Raw genomic sequence first — 20,038 nt, 5'->3', positions numbered from 1 at the left:
AAAAGGCGGGTCCCTGCCGCCTTCAAGGCCTGGCGAGGCTCCGGCTGCCTGACGCTTCCGGTCTTGCCCAAAGCAGCCGCACGCTCTCCGCTACGTGCGCATGTGCTGCTGGAACCCTCACAGCGCTGGGAAGAGCATCCTCAGAGCCAAGGGGGCTCACCTCACCAGGTGGTGACTGACACGCACTGTCCTCATAAAGGCACTCCCCAAAACAGCACAGAGGTTGTCAACTATATTTGGAAGAGATTAATGCTCCACAATCTCAAATTCTAGCCACTGAATGCCTCACCTTGTTAAAGCAAGTAACAAAACGCATGCAGGTGCATCAGACCACCGGCCCATCAATTCAGTGTTCTCTACCCAGGCCAAAGTCTTTTGCATCACCTGCAACTGCCCCTTTCCACCAGAAATGCCAGGACTGAACCTGAGACCTTCAGCAAGCCAAGCAGATGTTCTTCCACTGAACCCCAGCCTCCCCTCGCTTCTTCACATCTAGCTGCCTTTATGTTCCCCTAAAGAGAAGCTACTTGGGCAAGGTGCTGAGGACTCAACCAGCATACTTCCCTCCCCTCCTCTGTCCAACTGGCAATTTTTTGCCTCATCCTTCTTTCTAGGAACTCTGGGTGGCATAACATCACTCTCCCCTCCTCCAGCCTGAGTGACTGTCCAAGGTCACCCCATTTTATGGCACAGTGCATGTTTGAAGCCAGGCCTTCCAGCACCCAGTCAGATACTCTGACCTCTAAAGCACACCAGCAACTCCCCTGCATAGTCAGGAAGCCCCATGATTATGGAACCATCACCATAGGAAGGAACAACCCCTCTCCCCCCCATTTCTAGCTTTCAGAGGCAGTTGAAGACAGTTTTATATAGAACCACATTTGATTAAAGCAGACCTAAACCATGATTTAAAATTTAGATTTTTGTTGTACTCTGTGTATTTTATTATAAGCTGCTTTGATCTTAATGAAGAAAGGTAGCTCATAAATGTTCTAAATAAATAAAACCTAAGCAAGCTGCCTCAGGTGCCCAAGAGACTCTTACAGGCAAGACCAAAGATCTCCCCTTCAAAGAGGCAGCAACATACTCAGAGGAGCAACTTAGAACTTACCAACTTTTAACTGGAAATTCTGGGATAGAAACTCAGTCCTCTTGATGCTGCCAGCTCCCCAAAAACCAAGACCCTCCACCCAGACATGAACCTGCCACTTTTATTGTTTGAAGATAATTCTCACGCTATATACACACTGAATACATATTGACATAAACCAGGCACAGTACAAATGCAGGCAGGAGTCATAGGGCACCTGTAGGAACATGTACGCAGTGCTTCCTCCTCAGCAGGCCTTCCAAGCCAAGGCAGTGCCGGCTGGCCAACGCATCATGTGCAGCACAACCTCTGGAAGCTGCCCTGAACTCAGTCTTCCCAGTCCCTCTATCTTAACCCCCCGGGTGGCGGATGCTGCATTACCAGGAAGGGCGGGAGCCTTGGTCAGGGCAGCATCTCCTTCATGGGCTCAGTGAGGACAGGCTTGCATAACAAAGACCTGTCCAAAATGGGGGGGGGGGTGATAGAAGAGAGCTTTTCTGCCTTCACAGTGACACCAGAGCTTCAAGAGAAGTTTCTGGCCTGAGAGCTGCAGCTGCAACAGAAGTGGGGTGTTGGTGACAACAACTGCCACTGAGACATGACAGCAGGCAAGTCAGCCAATGAGCAACTGGAGATTTCTACCAAAGGATAGGGGGCAGAGCCCACCCAGAGAACTCTGTGGCCAAGGAGTCCCGTAACTGTGGGTGGGTGGGCTCAAGTGTCCAGTCACCTGCAGGAAAGACTTTGGAGGTCACAGCAGCTTTGGCTAAGCCAGGTCACAGAATGTCCCCCATCTGCTCTTTTGCTGACTTCCTCTCGGCAAGCCACAGCTGGATCCGTTCCTTCAGTTCTGTGTTTGGTCTGACCTGGTCCATGGTAAGGGGGCTCCGATTGAAAGGGTCAGTCTGGTCACTGAAAAGAGGAAGCAGAAGGGGTTCAAGACCACTCTCTCCCTCCCTGTTGGCCCAGTAAGTGGACACCAACTACCTCTCTTCCCCCCGCCCCTGGAAACATTCCCTGATGATGTCCGTGCTTTCCAGGAGACCAGTTTTTGAAAACTGCCCAGAAACTTCACCTGGTCCAGGCTACCGTCAGGGCAGGATGCAGCGACTGTGTCACCCCTGCACTGACCCACCTGTGCAGGCCTCCTGCTTACTGCTGGGCACAATTTTTACCTTGAAGGAGGCCCTGCAAGGATTGCGACCAGGGTCTGCCTGCCTCATCCCTTATTGCCCAGCCTGCCAGTCAAGATCTGCCTCCAAGCCTTGCTTTCTGTACCCCGCTCTCCTCAGCAGAGGGCAACTAAATGGCACGTTGCCTGAGTCACTGTGGCCAGGTCATGAGGGGTAACCTGGGCCTCCATAGCCAGAGAGGCATCCAGGAATACCCCCAGGCTCTTCATCTTTGGTGTACTGTTTCACTTTGTGAACTGCATCAAGCTGTTCTGCAAAGAGAGCACATTCAGTTTTCTATATCAGTAATAAGCTGATGAACTCTCTGATGCTGTAAACCAGGGTGGCCACAGTAGCTCTCCAGATGCCTACAACTCCCATCATCCGTAGCCAGCATGGTCAATGGCTGGGGCTGATGGGAGTTGTAGGCAAAAAACATCTGGAGAGCTACCATTGGCCACCCCTGCTGTAAACAACTGTGCACAGACTATAGAAGAAATTTGTCAAGAAGACTTAAACCGAAGCTTGCTCTTTTTCTGACTCCCATGCTGTCAAGCAATGTGAATCTTTCTTTCTATAATCTAATGCTAATGAAATATTGCAATTGAATGTATCTGTAAAGCTTCATGACTGTTACTAACCAAAGTCAAGATGGGCACATCAAAGCAGGGAATGTTTAGGGGGTAGTTTGCACCTCTCGCTTTTACTAACAAATGCAAGAATTTGCTCTTTGAAGATAAAGCGCCTCCAGGGATGGTTCTCAGGCCTGACCTCAAGGACGGAAACCACAAGAGAAATAAGAGATTGCCGTGTGACTCTTCACACGTGAATGTAGCATTGTTTAGAGAATGTAGCCTTGTTTAGAAAATGCTTTGATGTGTCACCTTTAAGTGTGCCTTTCACTGTTACTATGTATCAGTTCCAATCCTCAAATCAAACCTGGATTATCGAATAAATCATACTTTGTTTCAAATCAAGGACTGATTACTTTGAGATCCACTTGCTTGACACATGCAAAATCAGGAGTCTGGAAAGGTTTCTTTCTCCTCATGCACTGATTTATTTCACTGAACTTCTATCCCACCCTCCCTGCAAGTAGGCTCAGGGCTCTCCTTATATAGGAAGCCTTATCTGCTGCTCTGACAGAGCGCGAAGCCTCTGCCACCCTCTTGGGGAGTTCTGCTTCCAGTAAACGAGGTCCTGCTTTTCAGGAGGAGGGCAAAGAGCACAAGCGTGATCAGCAGTTAGGAGGGAGGCGGTGGAGGGCAATGCCAGGAAGAAAAGCAGGACTGGAGGAAGGGGGGAGGCAGAACTGAATGCAAGTGCTCCCTCTCTGAAAGGGAAGCAGCCAAATGTTCACTTCTGAATACCTCAGGAGGTGCCTGGCGATGGTCGACCGATCCACTGTGACCCGGGAAGAGGGCAGCAGCACGGGGTCCGTCATTAGCGTGCTCATGATGGGATCCAGGAACTCGTCGCATGCGTCAGAGTAGGTCTCCTCCTCGAGCTGCTGGCGGTCTGCAAGGGACTGCAAGAGGACGCAGATTGCTGCCTTTCCCTGAGCCAGGCCAGGCTGAGACTTGCCCACTCTGACTGGCCATGGCTTTCCAGGGTCGCCACATCACCTGTGATGACTGGCTGAGCCAGAGCCCCTTCCCTAAAAGAAGAAATGCACCTGGAAGCCCCCCCAAGTCCAGGCTCTGCTGCTGCAACAGCTCCTGGGGAAAGGCATTATTATCTCCACACAGGCCACTCCGCTAAAGAACGCTGGGCAGCTTGCAAAAGAAGCCCAGGCCCATGTCAAGTAAGAACATAAGAGAAACCATGTTGGATCAGGCCAATGGCTCACCCAGTCCAACACTCTGTGTCAAACAGTGGCCCCAAAAACCCCAGATGCCATCAGGAGGTCCATCAGTGGGGCCAGGACACAAGAAGCCCTCCCACTGTGTCCCCCAAGCACCAAGGATACAGAGCATCACTGCCCCAGACAGAGAGTTCCAACAATATGCTGTGGCTAATAGCCACTGATGGACCTCTGCTCCATGTTGATCCAATCCCTTCTTGAAGGATGCTTGCAGCTGCCACCCCCTCCTGAGCAGTGAATTCCATGTGTTCATCACCCTTTGGGTGAAAAAGTTTGCCAAGGATGAGTCCAGGAAGAGCAGAAGGCATGCTCAGAGGCCAGGTGGGGGCCATCTCAAGGCTCCCTCTTCTGTGGCAGGGATCCAGCCACCCACTCATCTCTCTCCCATACGAAGAAATACAGACAGCAGAGGAAAGGACTGAGATACAAGGGGGCACTGTCAAGCCCCGCCCCCCCTCACCTTGATCCTTTCTGCCAGGTTGCTAAATGCCACAACCATGTCACCAGGCTTGTTAATCTTCTTCAGGACTCGGACAGTCTGAGCAAAGAGCGTTGGGGAATACGACCACCCGTCTTTGGGCACTGTGGCACAAAAGTTCTCCTCGTCCCTGTAACAGACAAAGGGTTTGAAAGGAAACTGCACGGAGGGGGAAGGCCCCCTGCTACTTCCTCTATGCAAGCAAATTCGCCATCATCAGCCACAGGCAAGCCTGAGGTCAGCCAGGCATCCCCGCCCTTTGCACTGGTTCCAAGACCAACTCGCTGCTTCCTACAGAGCAATGCTCAGAAGAAGAGCATTCTTGGAGAGAGCCCTCTGAAGGACTCTGCTTAAAATGCATCTCTGCAAGTTCAACATTCTCCCACATCTGATCCTAGGCTGAAGGCACAGCATTCCCCAAGTGTGCACAAAGGAGTCTTCCAACTTGCAGCCAAAGACAGCCCTTCCCTGAGCCAGGAGGCTATCATCTCCTTCAGGGATTTAGAGGTTTACAAGATAATGCATGGGATGGAGAAAGCAGAGAAAGAGGTACTTTTCTCCCTTTCTCACAATACAAGAACTCGTGGGCATTCGATGAAATTGCTGAGCAGACAGGTTAAAACGGATAAAAGGAAGTACTTCTTCACCCAAAGGGTGATTAACATGGGGAATTCACTGCCACAGGAGGTGGTGGCGTCCACAAGCATGGCCACCTTCAAGAGGGGTTTAGATAAAAATATGGAGCAGAGGTCCATCAGTGGCTATTAGCCACAATGTATGTGTATATATAAATTTTTTTGCCACTGTGTGACACAGTGTTGGACTGGATGGGCCGTTTGCCTGATCCAACAGGGCTTCTCTTATGTTCTTAGGGATCCCTCTGTAAATCAGCATCCGCCCTTCACCAGCAGTTCAGGGAGTGCAAACAAGTCTTCTGGCCATCCCACCTGACAGCATTGCTGTCCATTTGATAAGTGGGGAGCAGTTCTGCCTCCCCTGGTCTTTACGGGACACCTGGAGAGCAGGGGCTGCTGTGACCATCATCACCTGCATGCACAGAACCCCACAGAAAAGGAACTCCCACCCAGGGCACTGCAGGACAGCATGCCTAAAGGACATGCAGGATGCCCTCAGCCACTGGACCAGAAGGGGATGCAACTACAGACTCGGCATTCATCGGCAGGAGGATTCTTGGGCCTCCATCCTTTACAGCCACGGCTGGCAGACTTGGCAGCTAGCATGCAAGTTTATTGGATATTGTATGCCCTCAGAAGAGCCCTCCTGCTCCAGACCAGTGGTCCATCTAGCCCAGTGTCCACTTCCCCTGGAGAGGTGAGAGAGCCTAGGTGCTTCCTGGCACTGGGATTCTGCTGCCTCTGAATCTGGAGCTTCCCCCTTCACTCCCCAGGGCTACTAGCCATGGGGTGATCTACCCTCCATGAATCTGTCTCAAATCCTTTTGCAGCCACCTGTGCCTGGAGCCATTACTGTTCACTGGAAGTAAATTTTGCAGTTTAATTATCTGCTGAGTAAAGAACATTTCCTTCTGTCCTGAGCCTGCCATCCATAAACTTAGTCGTGTCTCTTAGTCCTAGTTTCATGGGAGAGAAAATATTGGCCATGCTGGCTGGAGCTGATGGGAGTTGTAGGCAAAAAAAAAACACCTGGGGAGCTACCATTGGCCACCCCTGTTATACACCTCTAACATGTTTTCCCTTAGCCATCTTTTCTTCCAGGTTGAAAAGTCTCAGCCTCTTCAGCCTTTCTCCATGGAAAAAAGTTCCAACAGTTTCATCATCTTGGTTGCCCTCTCTTGCACGTTTTCCAGCTCTGCTACATCCTTTTAGAGTGACCAGAAGCCAGTACTCCAAGAGAGGCTGTACCATATCTCTGTACAAGGACACTACAATATTTGCCGTTTCATTCTTAATCCCTTTCCTGACAATCCCCTTATAACCTGTTTTCTCTTTGTTCCCTGCAGCCTGTTCCAGGCAATGCCCACAAGGGCCAGCATCACCCAACCGCACACGATCCTCCCCAGCACACAACATACCCAAGATTCAAGTAAATGGTGCAGATGTCAGAGACCAGTTGCTGGGGCTTGAAATCAAACTCGCTGAAGTCCTTGACCTTTAAGGCTCCCATTTTTGGGCCTACAAGGTGCTGCAAGAAGTCATTGAGCATGGAGATCATGCGCTCTGCGAGGAAGGGGTGCACGAAGAGGGACTTTATCTCTGCAACAGAAGCCAACTCACTGCTGTTAGACTCCCAAGCAAGCCTCCCTTCTATGCCGACCGCAAGTGGAGGGGGCTGCCCTTACCTGAGGTCAGGAAAGCCAGGGTCCCAATGGTCTCATTGGACATGATGTTGTGGAAGCGAGCCAGCTGCCCAAACATTTGCAGACCAGCTTCCTTCTCGCGCCGTGCCTCTGGGGTCAGGCTGTCCCAGTCACCTCTGTCCTTCTCAATCTGCTGGATCTTGATCTTGCTCAGGTACTGCAGAGGTGAAGGGACAGGGGGTGGGGGTGAAAAAGTGGTCGGTGATAACCGGAACCAAAGCCAGACTCAAAGCACCATTCAGACAGGAAAGCATCTGCACACAATTGTCCAGCTGAGTTGTTCTGGCTTAGAGGCTTTCACAGGAGAGCCCCATGGAATTGGATTCTGATCACATGACTGCCCATCGTGATCAACTTGCTACCTGGCAGACAAAACTGCCCCAATCCACTCTGAGTTAGATGCCAATGTGGATGCGTGTTCAGATGGAGGATCTCTGGCATCTGCTTGTCTGATTCATATGGGTACCTTTCAGCTTGTGAAGCCCCAGGATACGGACACGGTCCTTGGAGAGGTGACACACCTACTACCTGTATTCTCAGTTCCTGCTCCTCTGGGCTGATAAAAGCAGCCAGAAAGAGGCTGGCTGAGGAGGAGGGGCAAGGGGAGTGCAAAATGCTTCCTCAAGGAGGCAGTGGTTAGACCTGCTTTTAAAAAGCCACCCCTAAGCCCTACCATGTTGGAGAACTTCTGGCTAGTCTCCAATTGTTCATTCTTGGGCAAGGAGCTTGAGCAGGTGATTGCTTCTCAGTTCCAGGGCCTCTTGGAAGAGACCACTTTTCCAGGCCCATTTCAATCTGGCTCCGGGCCACGTTCTGGAACAGCAACTGCTTTGGTCGCCTTGGTTGATAATCTCTGCCCAGAAGCAGAGGGCAGCAATGTGACCCTGCTCGTTCTGCTGGATCTCTCAGTGGCCTCTGATACTAGCAACCACCATGGTATCCTACTGAGCCACCTCTCGGCACTGGGAGGGACCATGGTACAGTGGTGACGGATGTAGCCTTTAAAGCCGTGCATGGCTTGGGACTGTGGTAGCTGAAGCACCCTGCCCTCCCACTGGCTCCTGCCCAGGGATTAAGATCAGAGGGAGAGGCCCTCCTAGAAGCCTGCTTGGTGGGCACATGAAAAAGGGCCTTTTCAGGGGCAGCTCCACGGCTACCTGCCCCACCCCAATCTTTAAGAAGCAGCTGAAGACAGTTTTATTTAGGACCGCCTTGTATTAAGTTAGTAGCCGTCCTAAATTGTGATTAAATTTTTTTGGTTTTATGTATTTTTGTGTAATCTATTTTATGTATTCCATCTGTATTGTATGCCACCGAGCTCCATACGGAAGAAAGGCAGCTAATAAATGTTGCTACCTAAATAAAGCTGCCAGACAGACAGAAATCAAGGCCATGGGGGTCAGGAGAAATTCAGGGTTTTAAGACAACGTGGCCTGGTTCTAAAGCCATTTCTTTTGTGGTGGGAACGGAAGAGAAGGGGAGAGGGTGAGGGGTTTTGAAGGGTGTAGCTTCTGGCAAGGGCCTGCCCCCAGTCCGCAGGCAGGCACAACCTGAAGAGAGGCCCCTACCCCCATCCCCCCCGCTCATCCCAGTGTACTCAAGGGAGAAACCGGGCCAGTAAGGAGGAACAAGGGAGAGTATCTGGTAGGCAGGTCCAGGCAGTTCCTTCTGGCAGAGCTGGGAGAAGTCACTTGTGTGCACAAGCTCTGTGGAGGAGCCTGCTTCCTCCTGTGCAAGGGCCTGGCCATGGAAGCCTGCTCTCTGCAGCCCAGTGACCCTGGGAGCTATCACAAAGCGAACATCCCACACAGAGCACAGGTGAAGCTGGAAAGCTCTCCAAATAAAGGGAAGCTGCAGGGGAGGGATTCTTCCAACAGGCACTCCTGAAAGCAACTGGTACGCCACTGCTGTTGGTTCTCCCCCTCCCCCCCCCCCACCAGCCCCAGCCTGGGGAAACTGGTCTACCTGTATTGCTTCATCCAGCAGGAAAATGGCATCATTCATGAGCAGGTTAATGAAGCGCAGAAAGAGAGGAGGGGGGGTCATCGCTTCCAGGTTCTCCAGGGCATGGTCTGCCAGTGCCTGCCAAGTGGGAAGAGGTAGCCATTTCTCCCAGTCTCCAATGCAGCCCCGTGTGCCGCGTGCCCAGCAGGGTCTCCCTTGCCTTACCTTGATGCTCTCCCGGTAAGAATCTGTGCCCCACATATAACGGAGGATGGGATACATGGGTCTGCGGTAGTTGAACTTCTGTTCAAATTGATGAGGATCTCCTAAGCAGAGGAAGAGAGAGAGAGAGAGAGAGAGAGAAAGAAGAGAGCTCCTTGAGGAAGGGCAGAGGAAAGGGCTCCCTCCCCCACAGCAGCACAGGGCTTGACTGGATGGGCACGAAGCCCGGCTGCCTCACCGGTGAACTCGATGTCCACAAAGACCTTGATGAGTGCCTCAGCCAGATGGGCAGAATGCCGGTAGGAGCAGAAGATTCTCTTACGATGGAAGACGCTGGAGACGAGCGAATTCTGCACGGGATCTAAGTGGGGCATGACAGCCTCCAGCACCTCCGCTAGCTTGGCACGCAGATGTGGGTTTTTCATCCTACAAGGGACAAAAGAATGCTGGGATGTCCAAGACACCTGCCATTCAGGCCTTCAAATAGCCCAAAGGTTGAGTTTTATTTTACATACTTTCATCAGCCACAGAAACAGAACATGGAAACCACAGGAAGCCACTTGGCAGATGTTTGTATGAAAAGGCAGGGCATAAATGTCTCCAATCAATTTAAACAATGGAACCTCAGCAACTGCACAGGTATCCTCTGGTCTTCTAAGCTCACACTGCTTGTTTGGCCTTTGCAAGGCTTGGGAGGGTTCGACTCAGCATCACTTTCCCCAACAGTAGCGGCAGCCAAGCAGCTGTCCTAGGCCCGGTATGGCCCAGCTTCTGGGTACGCAGCCAAGACACAGGAGCCCATGAAAAGATAGGTCTGGGCACTGCCCTTGTGAACCTATCGCCACCAGCTGTCTGCATAGCCCCAGAAAGGCCAGAGCAGCAGGCTGAGGAATCGCAGCTTGGGGCAAAGGCTTTCACCTGGACCACCCCACCCCCAACCACCATTCACTAGAAGCAAATGCACTAAGCCTTGTGGGGAAGCAGCCAAGGATGCCTTTACCTGCCCACATCCCCAGTAAAAACTGTCACAAAGTCCAGGACGTTCTCCAAGGAGTCGCCTGATGTCTCCAGGAGGTCATCAGCAAAACGGCGCAGAAAAATGAAGAAGTCACCCAAGTTATCAGCCAAGAACTCTGTGAACAGAAGCCCCACATAAGCTGCTTGCTGGGAATGAGTCTAGTCACGGCGCCGCCACCCGCCCGCCCCTTCCCCACAGCCCATGGAGTGGCTGTGCAGTGCTGTGGCTCAGATCAGCAACCCTCTTCTCCCTTGGCTAACACCGTTCCACTAAGCCTCCTCTGGAGAGGACAACACTTTCGATCTACCAGCGGCAGATGGCCAGACATGGTAGGCTGAGCAGACAAGCGCGGCCAGAAATCCACCCCGCAACGCAGGTGACTTAACAAGGCCTTAATGTGCAGGTGAGTGCGCCCCAAGCATGGAGTGCTTTTAGGTCCTGCGGAAGGAGAGACCCCATTGGCTGCCAGAGATTTCAGTCACCTGGGACATAGGCCAGGGCACTCTCCTTCACTTCTGGCAGAGGGAGGGTCAGCTCCACCAGCTCCGTGCCTTGGTTTCCAACAGCCAGCTGGACCAGGAGAACAGCCATGGACACCTGCAGGTTGAGGCAGTTCTGCAGCACCTGTGGCTCAGTCATAGCGGTCTTGGTGGACAGATAGATGGTCATGAGGCGCTCAAACTGCTCTCGAAGGCTCTCCGCCGTGGGGCTGGAGCTTTGCTGAGCCTCTCGCCAGGCCAACTGCAGCCGGTGGAGGCTTTGGTTGATTTTGATGAGCTGGTCGTGCAACCTGTACAGCCCACACCGACACAAGCATGAGCCAGAAGGAAGGAAAGGATCAAGGACAGAGCACAAGACAGACAGCTGCCCAAGGGAGAAACCTGCACCCTGGTCTCTCTCTGCAGTCCCCGGGAAAGTGCAGCCTCTTCTCCGAAAGGGGGCCTGGACTAGAGAGGAGATGCTCATCAGCCCAGCAGCCCCGATTTCACCCACAGCCTTTCTCAGAATCAACATCGTGCTCACGCTTATTCCCACACCAGGAGACATCAGCAAGCAGAGCCCCTGAAGAAACGCCCTCTGCTCATTCCCACCTGCTGGAGTCGGGACCAGGAAGCAGGATTCCCAATGGCTTTGCCATTCCTGCCCCCTACTGGTCCTCCTGGAGGCAGTACCTGTGAAAGCCCAGGTGGAGCGTGTACTGCGTCAGCACCAAGTTCTCTGTCACCAGGTTGTAGCTGGGGGCAAACTCGGGATCCTGGTCCATCACAGCTGGGATCAAGCAGGTCTCCTTTTCCAGACCTTCAAGGAAGGCAGAGTGAGTGGTTCCCACCAGCCCTGAGAAGCAACACCCCGCCCCCCCAAAGGGGCTGGCAGAGGATTCAGTTTCCCAGTTCGTGCTCTATGCGGGGGGGGGGGGGGGGAGGGCGTTATGTTCTGCCTGTCTAGAGACCTTCTTGGGGCAGCTCAAAAACTGAAAATATTACAATAAAAACACCACCCCCAAAATTATCAGTTAGTTGTTATCTATTCTTGAACTCCAGCAGCCTCCTTCAAGGGCTTGAGCCCGGCAGCACCTTGTTTCAGTCCCGCAGGACGGGCTCATAAAAACAACCAACAGTAAAAACCCAATTATTAAAATATATAAAATCTAAAATTACAGAGTGACACCAGAGACTAAAATGGCAGGTTCTGCCTCACAGCCCTGCCTCTTGTCCAGGCCCAGCAGGTCTTGTAGCCCTGGGATGGAATGAAGGGGGGAGGCTGATAACAAGTGACGCCCACTGCCTCAGCTGGAAGCCTGGCGAAAGAGCTCTGCTTTGCAGGTCCTGCGGAATTAAAGCAGATCCCGTAGGGCCTGGATCTCCAGGGGGAGCTCATTCTACTAGGCTGAAAAGGCCCTGGCCCTCGTCGAGGTCAGATGGACGTCTCTGGGGCTGGGCATCATCAGAAGTTGTCGGGCTGCTTAAAGACCCACAACAATTATTCAGCATGAGCTTTTGTGAGTCAGAGCTCACTTCTTCAGATACAATGGGAAGACAGAAAATAATTTGGTGTTTTTAACCAGCAAATTACAAAAGGGGAGGGGAAACAGGAGAAGTTGAGGGCTGATGTCATAGATCAGTCTGGTATCAAAAATCAGGTTTGATTCTCAATGTCAAGGACTTGGACAGCTAGGTTGTTATACCTAACAGATGAGAGAGATCTCAGAAGTTCTGGCCTCTCTCTTCCATGCACTAAAGATAAGCAGAAGAGCAAGAAAGTACGGAAAATACACCAATTAAAGAAGAAGTTTGGCACATGAGAGACTTAACTGACATCAATAAAGAGTAATGGTATGATAACAACACATTAAGAGCAGTCTAGCACGGTTTCTAAAATGCGTGGCCTACAACAGAACAGCCTGGAACATGTCCAGTTGGCGTCATGGCAACCCTGTGGCAGACCTTCCCAGAAGCAAAGCTGGACGAAGCTCTAGCACATGCCTGGGCAGTGCCTCACCACTTGTGGCTCACCTTTCATGTGCACATTCTTGCTCCTCTGCTCTTCCTCGTTCAGCTCCTTCAGAGCACAGTAGGTGGGATCAAACGTGAGGAGGCGGGGAGACCTGGGCTTACAGAAGGGCTGGCACAGCCTAAGGAGTGCAGCCCCCAAGTTCAGGAAAAAGGCATCTGAAGCATACATCTGGAAGAAAATCTCTGGCATCTGGTTGGCCCAAATTTTGGTGCGGCCTGCATTGGCATGGAGGCAGTTCCCAAGCCAGGACAGGATCCGGTGCTTGGTCTGTGGAGACAGCTGCAGCAGATTCTTCAGCATCTGGTAGATCTTCTCATGGAACTGAGACATGAACTGTTGCCAAAACAGAACTGTTAACACACATGTCCACGTGAGCATCATTAACAGCTGGAAGATTCTTTGGGTCTTAAGCCTGCATACCAGTCGTATTTCCCAGTGCCCTGTTTGTAGAATGAACACCAGCAGCTTCCCAGATCAGAGAGGCCTCTGGTGAGCTGCCTCGGGGATCCGTTTTGGAAGGAATGGCAGCATGGAAGTGTTAATATGTTTAAGAATGAACCTGGCTAACTTTTTACCCCTCTGGCACTGGCAAACGTCTCTTCTGTTTTGAGGACCACTTTCTCCCCCATGAAGTGGTTCTACGTGGACCTTCTTCAAAGGCCTCATCTTCTGACATGCAGGGTGAGAAGGACACACCAGAGGTCATTGCTCTGGGTAAGTCCTTGCCAAGGGGGGCTGGCTGCCCTGACCTCTCTGCTAGCACTTTACAAAAGGAGGCTATGAGAAATGTCTGTCTGACCAACTTATTTATTTTTTTGTTCTTTTTCTGCTGACTGGCTTTGGTTAGTTGTTCAGTCTGCATGGCTGTATTGTACTTGATGTTTTGGCCTTTGTTGTGAGTTACCTTGGGGATCCATTTTGGAAGGAATGGCCGCATATAAGCGTTTATACATTTAAAAATGAAAGCAGTGGTCATTATCTAACATCCTCCCCTATTTTAGCCGCTACCTGGTTCAGTTACATGAGCAGCACTGGCTGTGAAGACGCGCCACCTCCACCCACCTGATGAATGTTGGATTCCTGCACTTTGATCTCCTGAGGGCTGGACCGAGACGGGGACAGGAAGTAGCCATGGTTCTCAACAACACCCGGAGTCTTCAGCAAGCATGAAATGTTCAAGATGGTTCCCAGCAAAGTCTTCTGGTACAGCTGCCCATTGGTCAGGTCCTTTGGCTGGATGTATTCCACAAAGACCTGAACAAAGGGAAGCCAAAGGTGCTGATAAACAAGGACAACAAGAACAGCTGCCCCATGAGCATCAACAAATAAGCCCTTTGCAATTCCCTTCAGAAAGTTAAGGCTCTGCAACGGAAGCTGCTCCTTGCGTGGCAAGCATCACAGTCCAGTGGATCAGGAAGAGTCTTGCAGGAAAGTGCGGCAGAGAAGGAGCAGCCATCTCCTCAGAAGGGCAGCTCTGGCTGGAGGTTCATGTGGCAGGTTGCTTTACTGCTCCCTGGCACCATCGGGAAACAGCAGCCAAGGGCTCACCTGGGCTATATCTTTCTGTCTGGTGAAGTAAAGGAGCATGTCCAGGTAGGAATACAGCAGGATCTGGCAAAGGTGCAGTTCTCTGATCCGCCCCGAAAGGATCTCAAAGACAGGCACCATGACCTCCCCAAATGCCCGCACTTCCTCATCCAAGGTAATGACTTCTATGACTTCTTCCAGGAACTCAGTTACTTCTTCAAAGTCTATAGAGAAGGGTCAGAGAAAGGAAAAGCAAATTTAAAAGTACCCGTTAAAGACTTCTAGAAGCTGCAGCTCATTAACTTTCATGGGCCCTGAGGTTCTGCCCCAGCTTAGAGGAGGGGGCCATGCTCAGGGGCAGAGCACTGGCTTTGCATGCAGAGGGTCCCTGGCAGCAGCTCCAGTTAGAAAGATCAGGCAGGAGGTGATGTGAAAGGCCTCTGCCAGAGACATCAGAGAGCTGTTGCTCTTTAGAGGAGAAAAGAGACCAGCACTCTGGTTGTGTACAGGGCAGCTTCACACATTCAACTTACGAGCCCCTCTCAAGGCCTCCAGCATCAAGTCCACCAGCTGCTCATAGACGTTCTGGTTGATGTAAATCTCTGGTGTGAGGAGGACCGTGCGGGTGTTGGACACAGTCAGATTCCGACAGCGCACTGCGAAGGGCAAAAGGTTCTCTGGCACTTTGGTGATCTAGGGCAACAGAAGAGAGCACTTTGCCTGTGGTCTGCTCTGCTCAGGGCCAGCAGGCTAATGAGAGGCGTGCCACGTTTACCTACCTCCTCTTTTGCTCTTTGGAAGCAGGCAAAAAGGTAGTGCAGAATGCGCTTCTCCCCTGCATCTCTTTCAGCTGAGAGATTCTGCGCAGTGGTGGTAGTCATGGAAATCAAGTGATTCCCTGGCTCTGGGAGCAGCAGTCGGGTGAAGAGTGCCTGGAAACATAAATCCCAAGATGGTGATAAGGGCATGTGTGGAAAGTGCTCAAGTGCTCTCACTCACCACTGCTTGCTTAGAAATCAGACCCTTGCTTAGAAATCAGATGCTGGCTAGCCCTTCTTCTAAAGGCTGCATCCTTAACGCTTAGCAGCAATAATTAGAATTAGGTCAATTACTGGATTTATTTTGGAGCTGGGGCATATATATGCTTTAAATAAATGAAAACTAAATATTATGGGCTGCAAGGCAGAAGCGCCTTTATGATTCAAGGAAAAGTTCCACCCAGCAATTGAGGTGGCTGTAGAAACCAAGCCACGAAAAAATCTTTAGAGAGGACCAAAATCTCCCACTCACAAGACCAACCCCAAAGGGCAAAGCCAGCCTCCCCAGGCACCTGTTCCACATTCTCCATGTCCAGCCAGTCCTGGTCCTCCAGGTCCTCTGCCATGTCCTCTAGGTAGACGCAGCGCGAGGGAATCCCATTGCCACTCCTCAGACTGGGATCACCTGGGGGTGGGGAGAGGGTTCTGAAGCTCAGAAGTCACCAGCAGGCACTTACAACTCTTTACTAACAAATATTTTAACTCTTGCTTTTTGCGTGCCTCAAAGCAACTTTTAAAAAGTCAGTAAAAGTATACAATAGACACATTAAAACTATATAACCACCCCAAAATTATCCCACAACACTTTCTAATCAAGCAGCATTCAGAACTAGCACCTCTAAAGAACTTTTAAACTAATATTTGCTACTTTTTACCCCAACACTACACCATACTCCCCCTTCCGCCAAGGCTGTCTGCCTCACAGACCTTAAGGGTCAAGGGACAGAGAGGCATGTCTCACGTTCATATGGAATCAGGCCCCCCTTGGTCCACCCATGTCAATGTTGTCTACACAGGCTGGCACTGAGTAGATGCCGGGGTTTGAACCTGGGGCCTTCTGCATGCAAACGAGAGACTTCCACTGAGCCATAGTCCCTCTGCAAGAGTTATGCTTTCTGAGGTCTTTTGGATCATCTCCTGCTCCAGTTAATTGACAGAAAGCCAGGACTGGCTCTCACTGGAGTCCTTGGGTTGGCTCACATGGCACATGAAGCTGCCTTATACTGGAGCAGACCGTTGGCATTTGCTATGCTTTCAATCCATGACAACCAGCTGGCAGAGGGGATTCCCCACCCCTCCCTGCAGTGGGCAGAGCCCAAGCCGTGCCCCATCCCCCCCAGCCAGCTGCCACAAGGTCCACAAGAGGCATCAGTTGGAAGCAGCTTCTGGATTACCACTGTGGCCCCATCGTGCCCCTGTGTGAGGCCCAGCGAGAGGCGGGTGCTCAGTCCAATGAGGAATGGCGAGAGGTGCCAGCAGAACATAGCTGGGATGGGGCCCTCTGGGTGGGCTGCAGTCAGGCATGCAGGATGAATTTTCCCCATCACTTAAATGGCTGGTCCACCCCATGGCCCCTTCAAAGAAAATGTCTCTGTTGCATCCCACAAACACAGCAGATAAATTTCCCAGGTGGGAGGGAAGAGAGGGCTCAGAATGCTGACCCTCAGCTCACAGAACAGCTAAGTCAGTGACATTTTTATCTTGCCTTTCCCACCAATTAGGGCTTTCAAGGCAGCAAACCATTAAAAAGACATTAAGAATAACTTTAAATACATAAACAGGGAAAAGGATCTGTAAGGGAAAGCCACTGGCCCAGTTTCCCACAAACTATGCAAAAGGGGGAAAACTCAGGAGAGTTTTATTTTATACACACAGGTAGGGCAACACTGTAACGAAATGGTTCAAAAAGATGCTTTGACAAACGGATAGCAGCTGTAGACTACACTCCTACATACTGTCTCTTGCTTTAGGTATGCTCCTTCTAGGCAATTTCTGCATCGTTTAAGGGATCATGTTTAAACACTTATATGTTGCTCCAGATTCCTGCAATCCAAACCCTACTGCACATTCTACTGGGTGCTCCATCCTGTGGACTGTATTTGACTCATGTGATGTAATCCACCCAGAGTTTCGGTGAGAAAGGCCAACTATAATGTAAATAAAGGAAATAATCTCACTGGGGAAGGAGTTCCACAGTTTTAGTGCCATGATGACCAAGAACACCTTTTCTCAGACAGCCCCCCACCTACTCTTAAATGGTGTCCTCTGAAAATAGCCAATGGTTGTGGTGGTTTCATATGGAAGCGGCCAGTCCTTGAGATCTGCTAGTCTCATGCTGTACAGAAGAACAGGATGTAGTACAAAGTTTCTGGGGCAGTGAACCACAAAACACAGGCTTGCTAGGCCACGAGGGCCCTATGTTGAGCAGCCCAGGATGTCTTGGCTCCAATGCAGCCAAGTCAGCACCTGTCCTCCACAAGGACCTCAGGCAGTACCCACACAACCACCAGAACCCCCATGGAAGATGGGCTTGGTTCATCCCAGCTGTATTACTTTGGGCTGCCAAGAACCCCAGAGAGCAAAGCCCCTGACTTACTGTTGTCAAGAGTGATCAGGAAAATTCTCTGGATCATGTGGTTGATGTTGAGCTGCTCACAGAGCTCCTGCTGTGAGCGGAAGGAACGGCTGATCTCGGCCACAGAGTAATCGCAGTCATCCAGACTTTCAGACACACTGTTGTCAGACTCATCCTGGCTGGCTGAAGTTTCTTCCACTGGAAGAGGACAGCTGTTAATGAGAAGCCTAGCCCAACCCACTATGGCCAAAAGCAGGCAGCCCTCAAAGGACAGTGTCAAGATGCAAGAGGAATCTCCCAGAGCCTGTGGCTCAGACTGGTTTCTATTCAAGGAAAGCAGCAGCTTCAGGGGATTCACTGAAGGGCACTGCTTTCTTTGGAGGCTACCTGCCAGCTACACACAGGCTGGGCATTTTTAGCTCTTTCCTTCCCTTGATGTCCCAATACAGTACCAATAACTGTGTGATTACCATCTGTATGCCAAGCCAGGGCAGCTACCACAACAGCTGCTCCACCAACAGGAACTCTCCTCCTCTTCAAGATGCACAGCTGGATGCCTCCATCTCAGAGGCTGGAATTCAGGTAACCAGTGGGGATTTCTAACAGATGTTTCACTTTCAACTAATTTACTTCTCCTAGGAGACTCTATGTTTTGCAGCTTTTTGTTCCAAGGAGAAAAGGATCATCAATGACTATTAACCATGACAGCTAGACATAACCCCCTCTCTGACTGCCAGCTGGAGAGGAGGAAGCCTAGTATATCTGTATCACTGCCACGGTCTGTCCACTGCAGGGAACACGATGCTGGGTCAGACAAAGGGTCCAGGAGAGATCCCCAAGCCTTTGGGACAAGACGACTATCAAATGAACACCCTTCAACTCTTGGTTGCGGGGAGGGCATGCAGCACCCAAGAACTTCCACCTCCACCACCCACATGAGCCCTACATGGAAACCAGCAGCAAAAGGGGACTCAGCCTGCTGACCTGCTTCAGGTGTAATAAAAATGAATGACAAGGAGCCCTTTGGAAAAAAAGGGAGTTCCCTAGATGTAGCAGGGCCAGGAATCACAGCTGACTTGACAGGACACCACTAAATTAGTGCAAAGGTAGAGCAAAAAAAAGGTATAGATTAGGAGAAGTAAGTGAGTCAAACATGGTCCATTAGACCAAATGAGGGCCCTTTCAGTGAAACATCAATGTCTGGCACTGGAATGACAGCTTTGAGAAATGATGTCCCCTCTGAACTGGAATGAGATACCCTGCACTAAACTCACGTGCAATCACCCCTGCACACAGCTTGTTCTTTGTGACCTGGCTTTCACCTACACCATCTCCTCTGAAGGGGATACTTGTTTTGTCACCATGTTCTACACCAGGGGGGGCCAACTGTAGCTCTCCAGATATTTTTTGCCTACAACTCTCATCAGCCCCAGTCATTGGCAATGCTGGCTGGGGCCGATGGGAGTCGTAGCCAAAAAACATCTGGAGAGCTACCGTAGGCCACCCCTGTTCTACACCCTGCCCTGTACTCCTTTTCTTTTCTTCCTTTGGACCCCCTCTGTCTAGGTCTGCTTCCTGTTTATGCTCTGTCCTCCTCTGCATTCCTCCAGTGACCTCTAGGCCACAGCCCTCCTGCTCCCTTTTGGGTTAGAACATCCCAAACCTTATTCTAGGCCAGGGGTGGCCAACGGTAGCTCTCCAGATGTTCTTTGCCTACAACTCCCATCAGCCCCAGCCATTGGCCATGCTGTCTGGGGCTGCTGGGAGTTGCAGGCGAAGAACATCTGGAGAGCTACCGTTGGCCACCCCTGTTCTAAGCAATGTCTGCCTTTGTCTGTGGAGAGCTGAATCTATGAAGCAAGCCAGGGCACTGCAAGGTCAAAGCCCCGCCCACCAGAAAGCAGAGAAATATAAGATGCGGAGAACCTGGCGTGGCTTTGTGCAAAAGCCTCCCCACATTTCTCTCCATTCCTGCTGCCTTCTTCCCCGGGAGGCTGTTCCTGGCAGGCTGGCTGCCCCCCCCCCATCCCCCCCCCATCCCTGCACAGCCTCCTTCTCTCACCTGCGGGCGGCCTCAGCGGGGGCGGCGGCTGCTGCTTCTGGGTGGCGGCGGCGAACTGCTTGGCGTCGGCCACGGAGCCGAAGAGGGCGGCGAAGGGGTTCCTGGAGATGCCGCCGCCGCCGCCGCTGTTGTTGTTCTCCTGGTCCGTCATTTCACCGCCCCGCGCCCTCCATGCGGGGCCGGCCGCACAATCCCCGCCAGGCCCGCGCCCTCCTCCTCCTCCTCCTCCCGGGGCTGCCCGGCCGCCGAGGGCCCGACTGAGGCGCTCGGCTGACCTGAGCGGGCCGCTTCGCCACTTTCCGGCCAGTCAGCTTGGCAACGCACACGTCACCCCATCGCGCCGCTGCGTCACTAGCCGGGGACAGAAGCGCCGCCGCCTCGCGCCGGAAGCAGGGAGGAGGGTGCTGGGCGGGGCC

At 51.7% G+C, this 20,038-nt stretch overlaps 1 protein-coding gene across 1 annotated transcript; it reads right to left on the bottom strand.

The window, feature by feature from the left end:
* Positions 1-1,197: 1,197 nt before the first annotated feature.
* On the bottom strand, positions 1,198-19,805 carry UBE4A (ubiquitination factor E4A). Its single transcript, XM_060250591.1, has 19 exons — positions 19,640-19,805; positions 17,582-17,772; positions 15,498-15,610; positions 14,947-15,099; positions 14,701-14,860; positions 14,189-14,391; positions 13,703-13,894; positions 12,640-12,973; positions 11,299-11,425; positions 10,609-10,916; positions 10,109-10,241; positions 9,347-9,534; positions 9,112-9,212; positions 8,908-9,024; positions 6,925-7,099; positions 6,658-6,838; positions 4,587-4,734; positions 3,633-3,790; positions 1,198-2,002 (listed from the first exon to the last, which is right to left on the bottom strand). Exons 1-19 carry the CDS (start codon positions 19,771-19,773, stop codon positions 1,867-1,869), a joined length of 3,252 nt encoding a protein of 1,083 aa, XP_060106574.1. The 5' UTR covers positions 19,774-19,805; the 3' UTR covers positions 1,198-1,866.
* Positions 19,806-20,038: the final 233 nt, after the last annotated feature.

Source organism: Heteronotia binoei, chromosome 12 (genome assembly GCF_032191835.1).
Source record: "Heteronotia binoei isolate CCM8104 ecotype False Entrance Well chromosome 12, APGP_CSIRO_Hbin_v1, whole genome shotgun sequence".
NCBI classification, from domain to species: Eukaryota; Metazoa; Chordata; class Lepidosauria; order Squamata; family Gekkonidae; genus Heteronotia; species Heteronotia binoei.
The sequence above is the reverse complement of the archived record's forward strand: the minus strand, read 5'-3'. Positions and strand labels throughout refer to the sequence as shown.

What these genes read in the sequence shown, in the direction of transcription:
- UBE4A (XM_060250591.1), bottom strand. Translation starts at nt 19,773, where the DNA reads ATGACGGACCAGGAGAACAACAACAGCGGCGGCGGCGGCGGCATCTCC. An exon ending in AAGCAGCAGCCGCCGCCCCC is followed by an intron (nt 17,773 to 19,639) that starts GCTGAGGCCGCC and finishes TCTCATTAACAG; the next exon opens with CTGTCCTCTTCCAGTGGAAG. An exon ending in TGTGGACATCGAGTTCACCG is followed by an intron (nt 9,213 to 9,346) that starts GTGAGGCAGCCG and finishes TCCTCTGCTTAG; the next exon opens with GAGATCCTCATCAATTTGAA.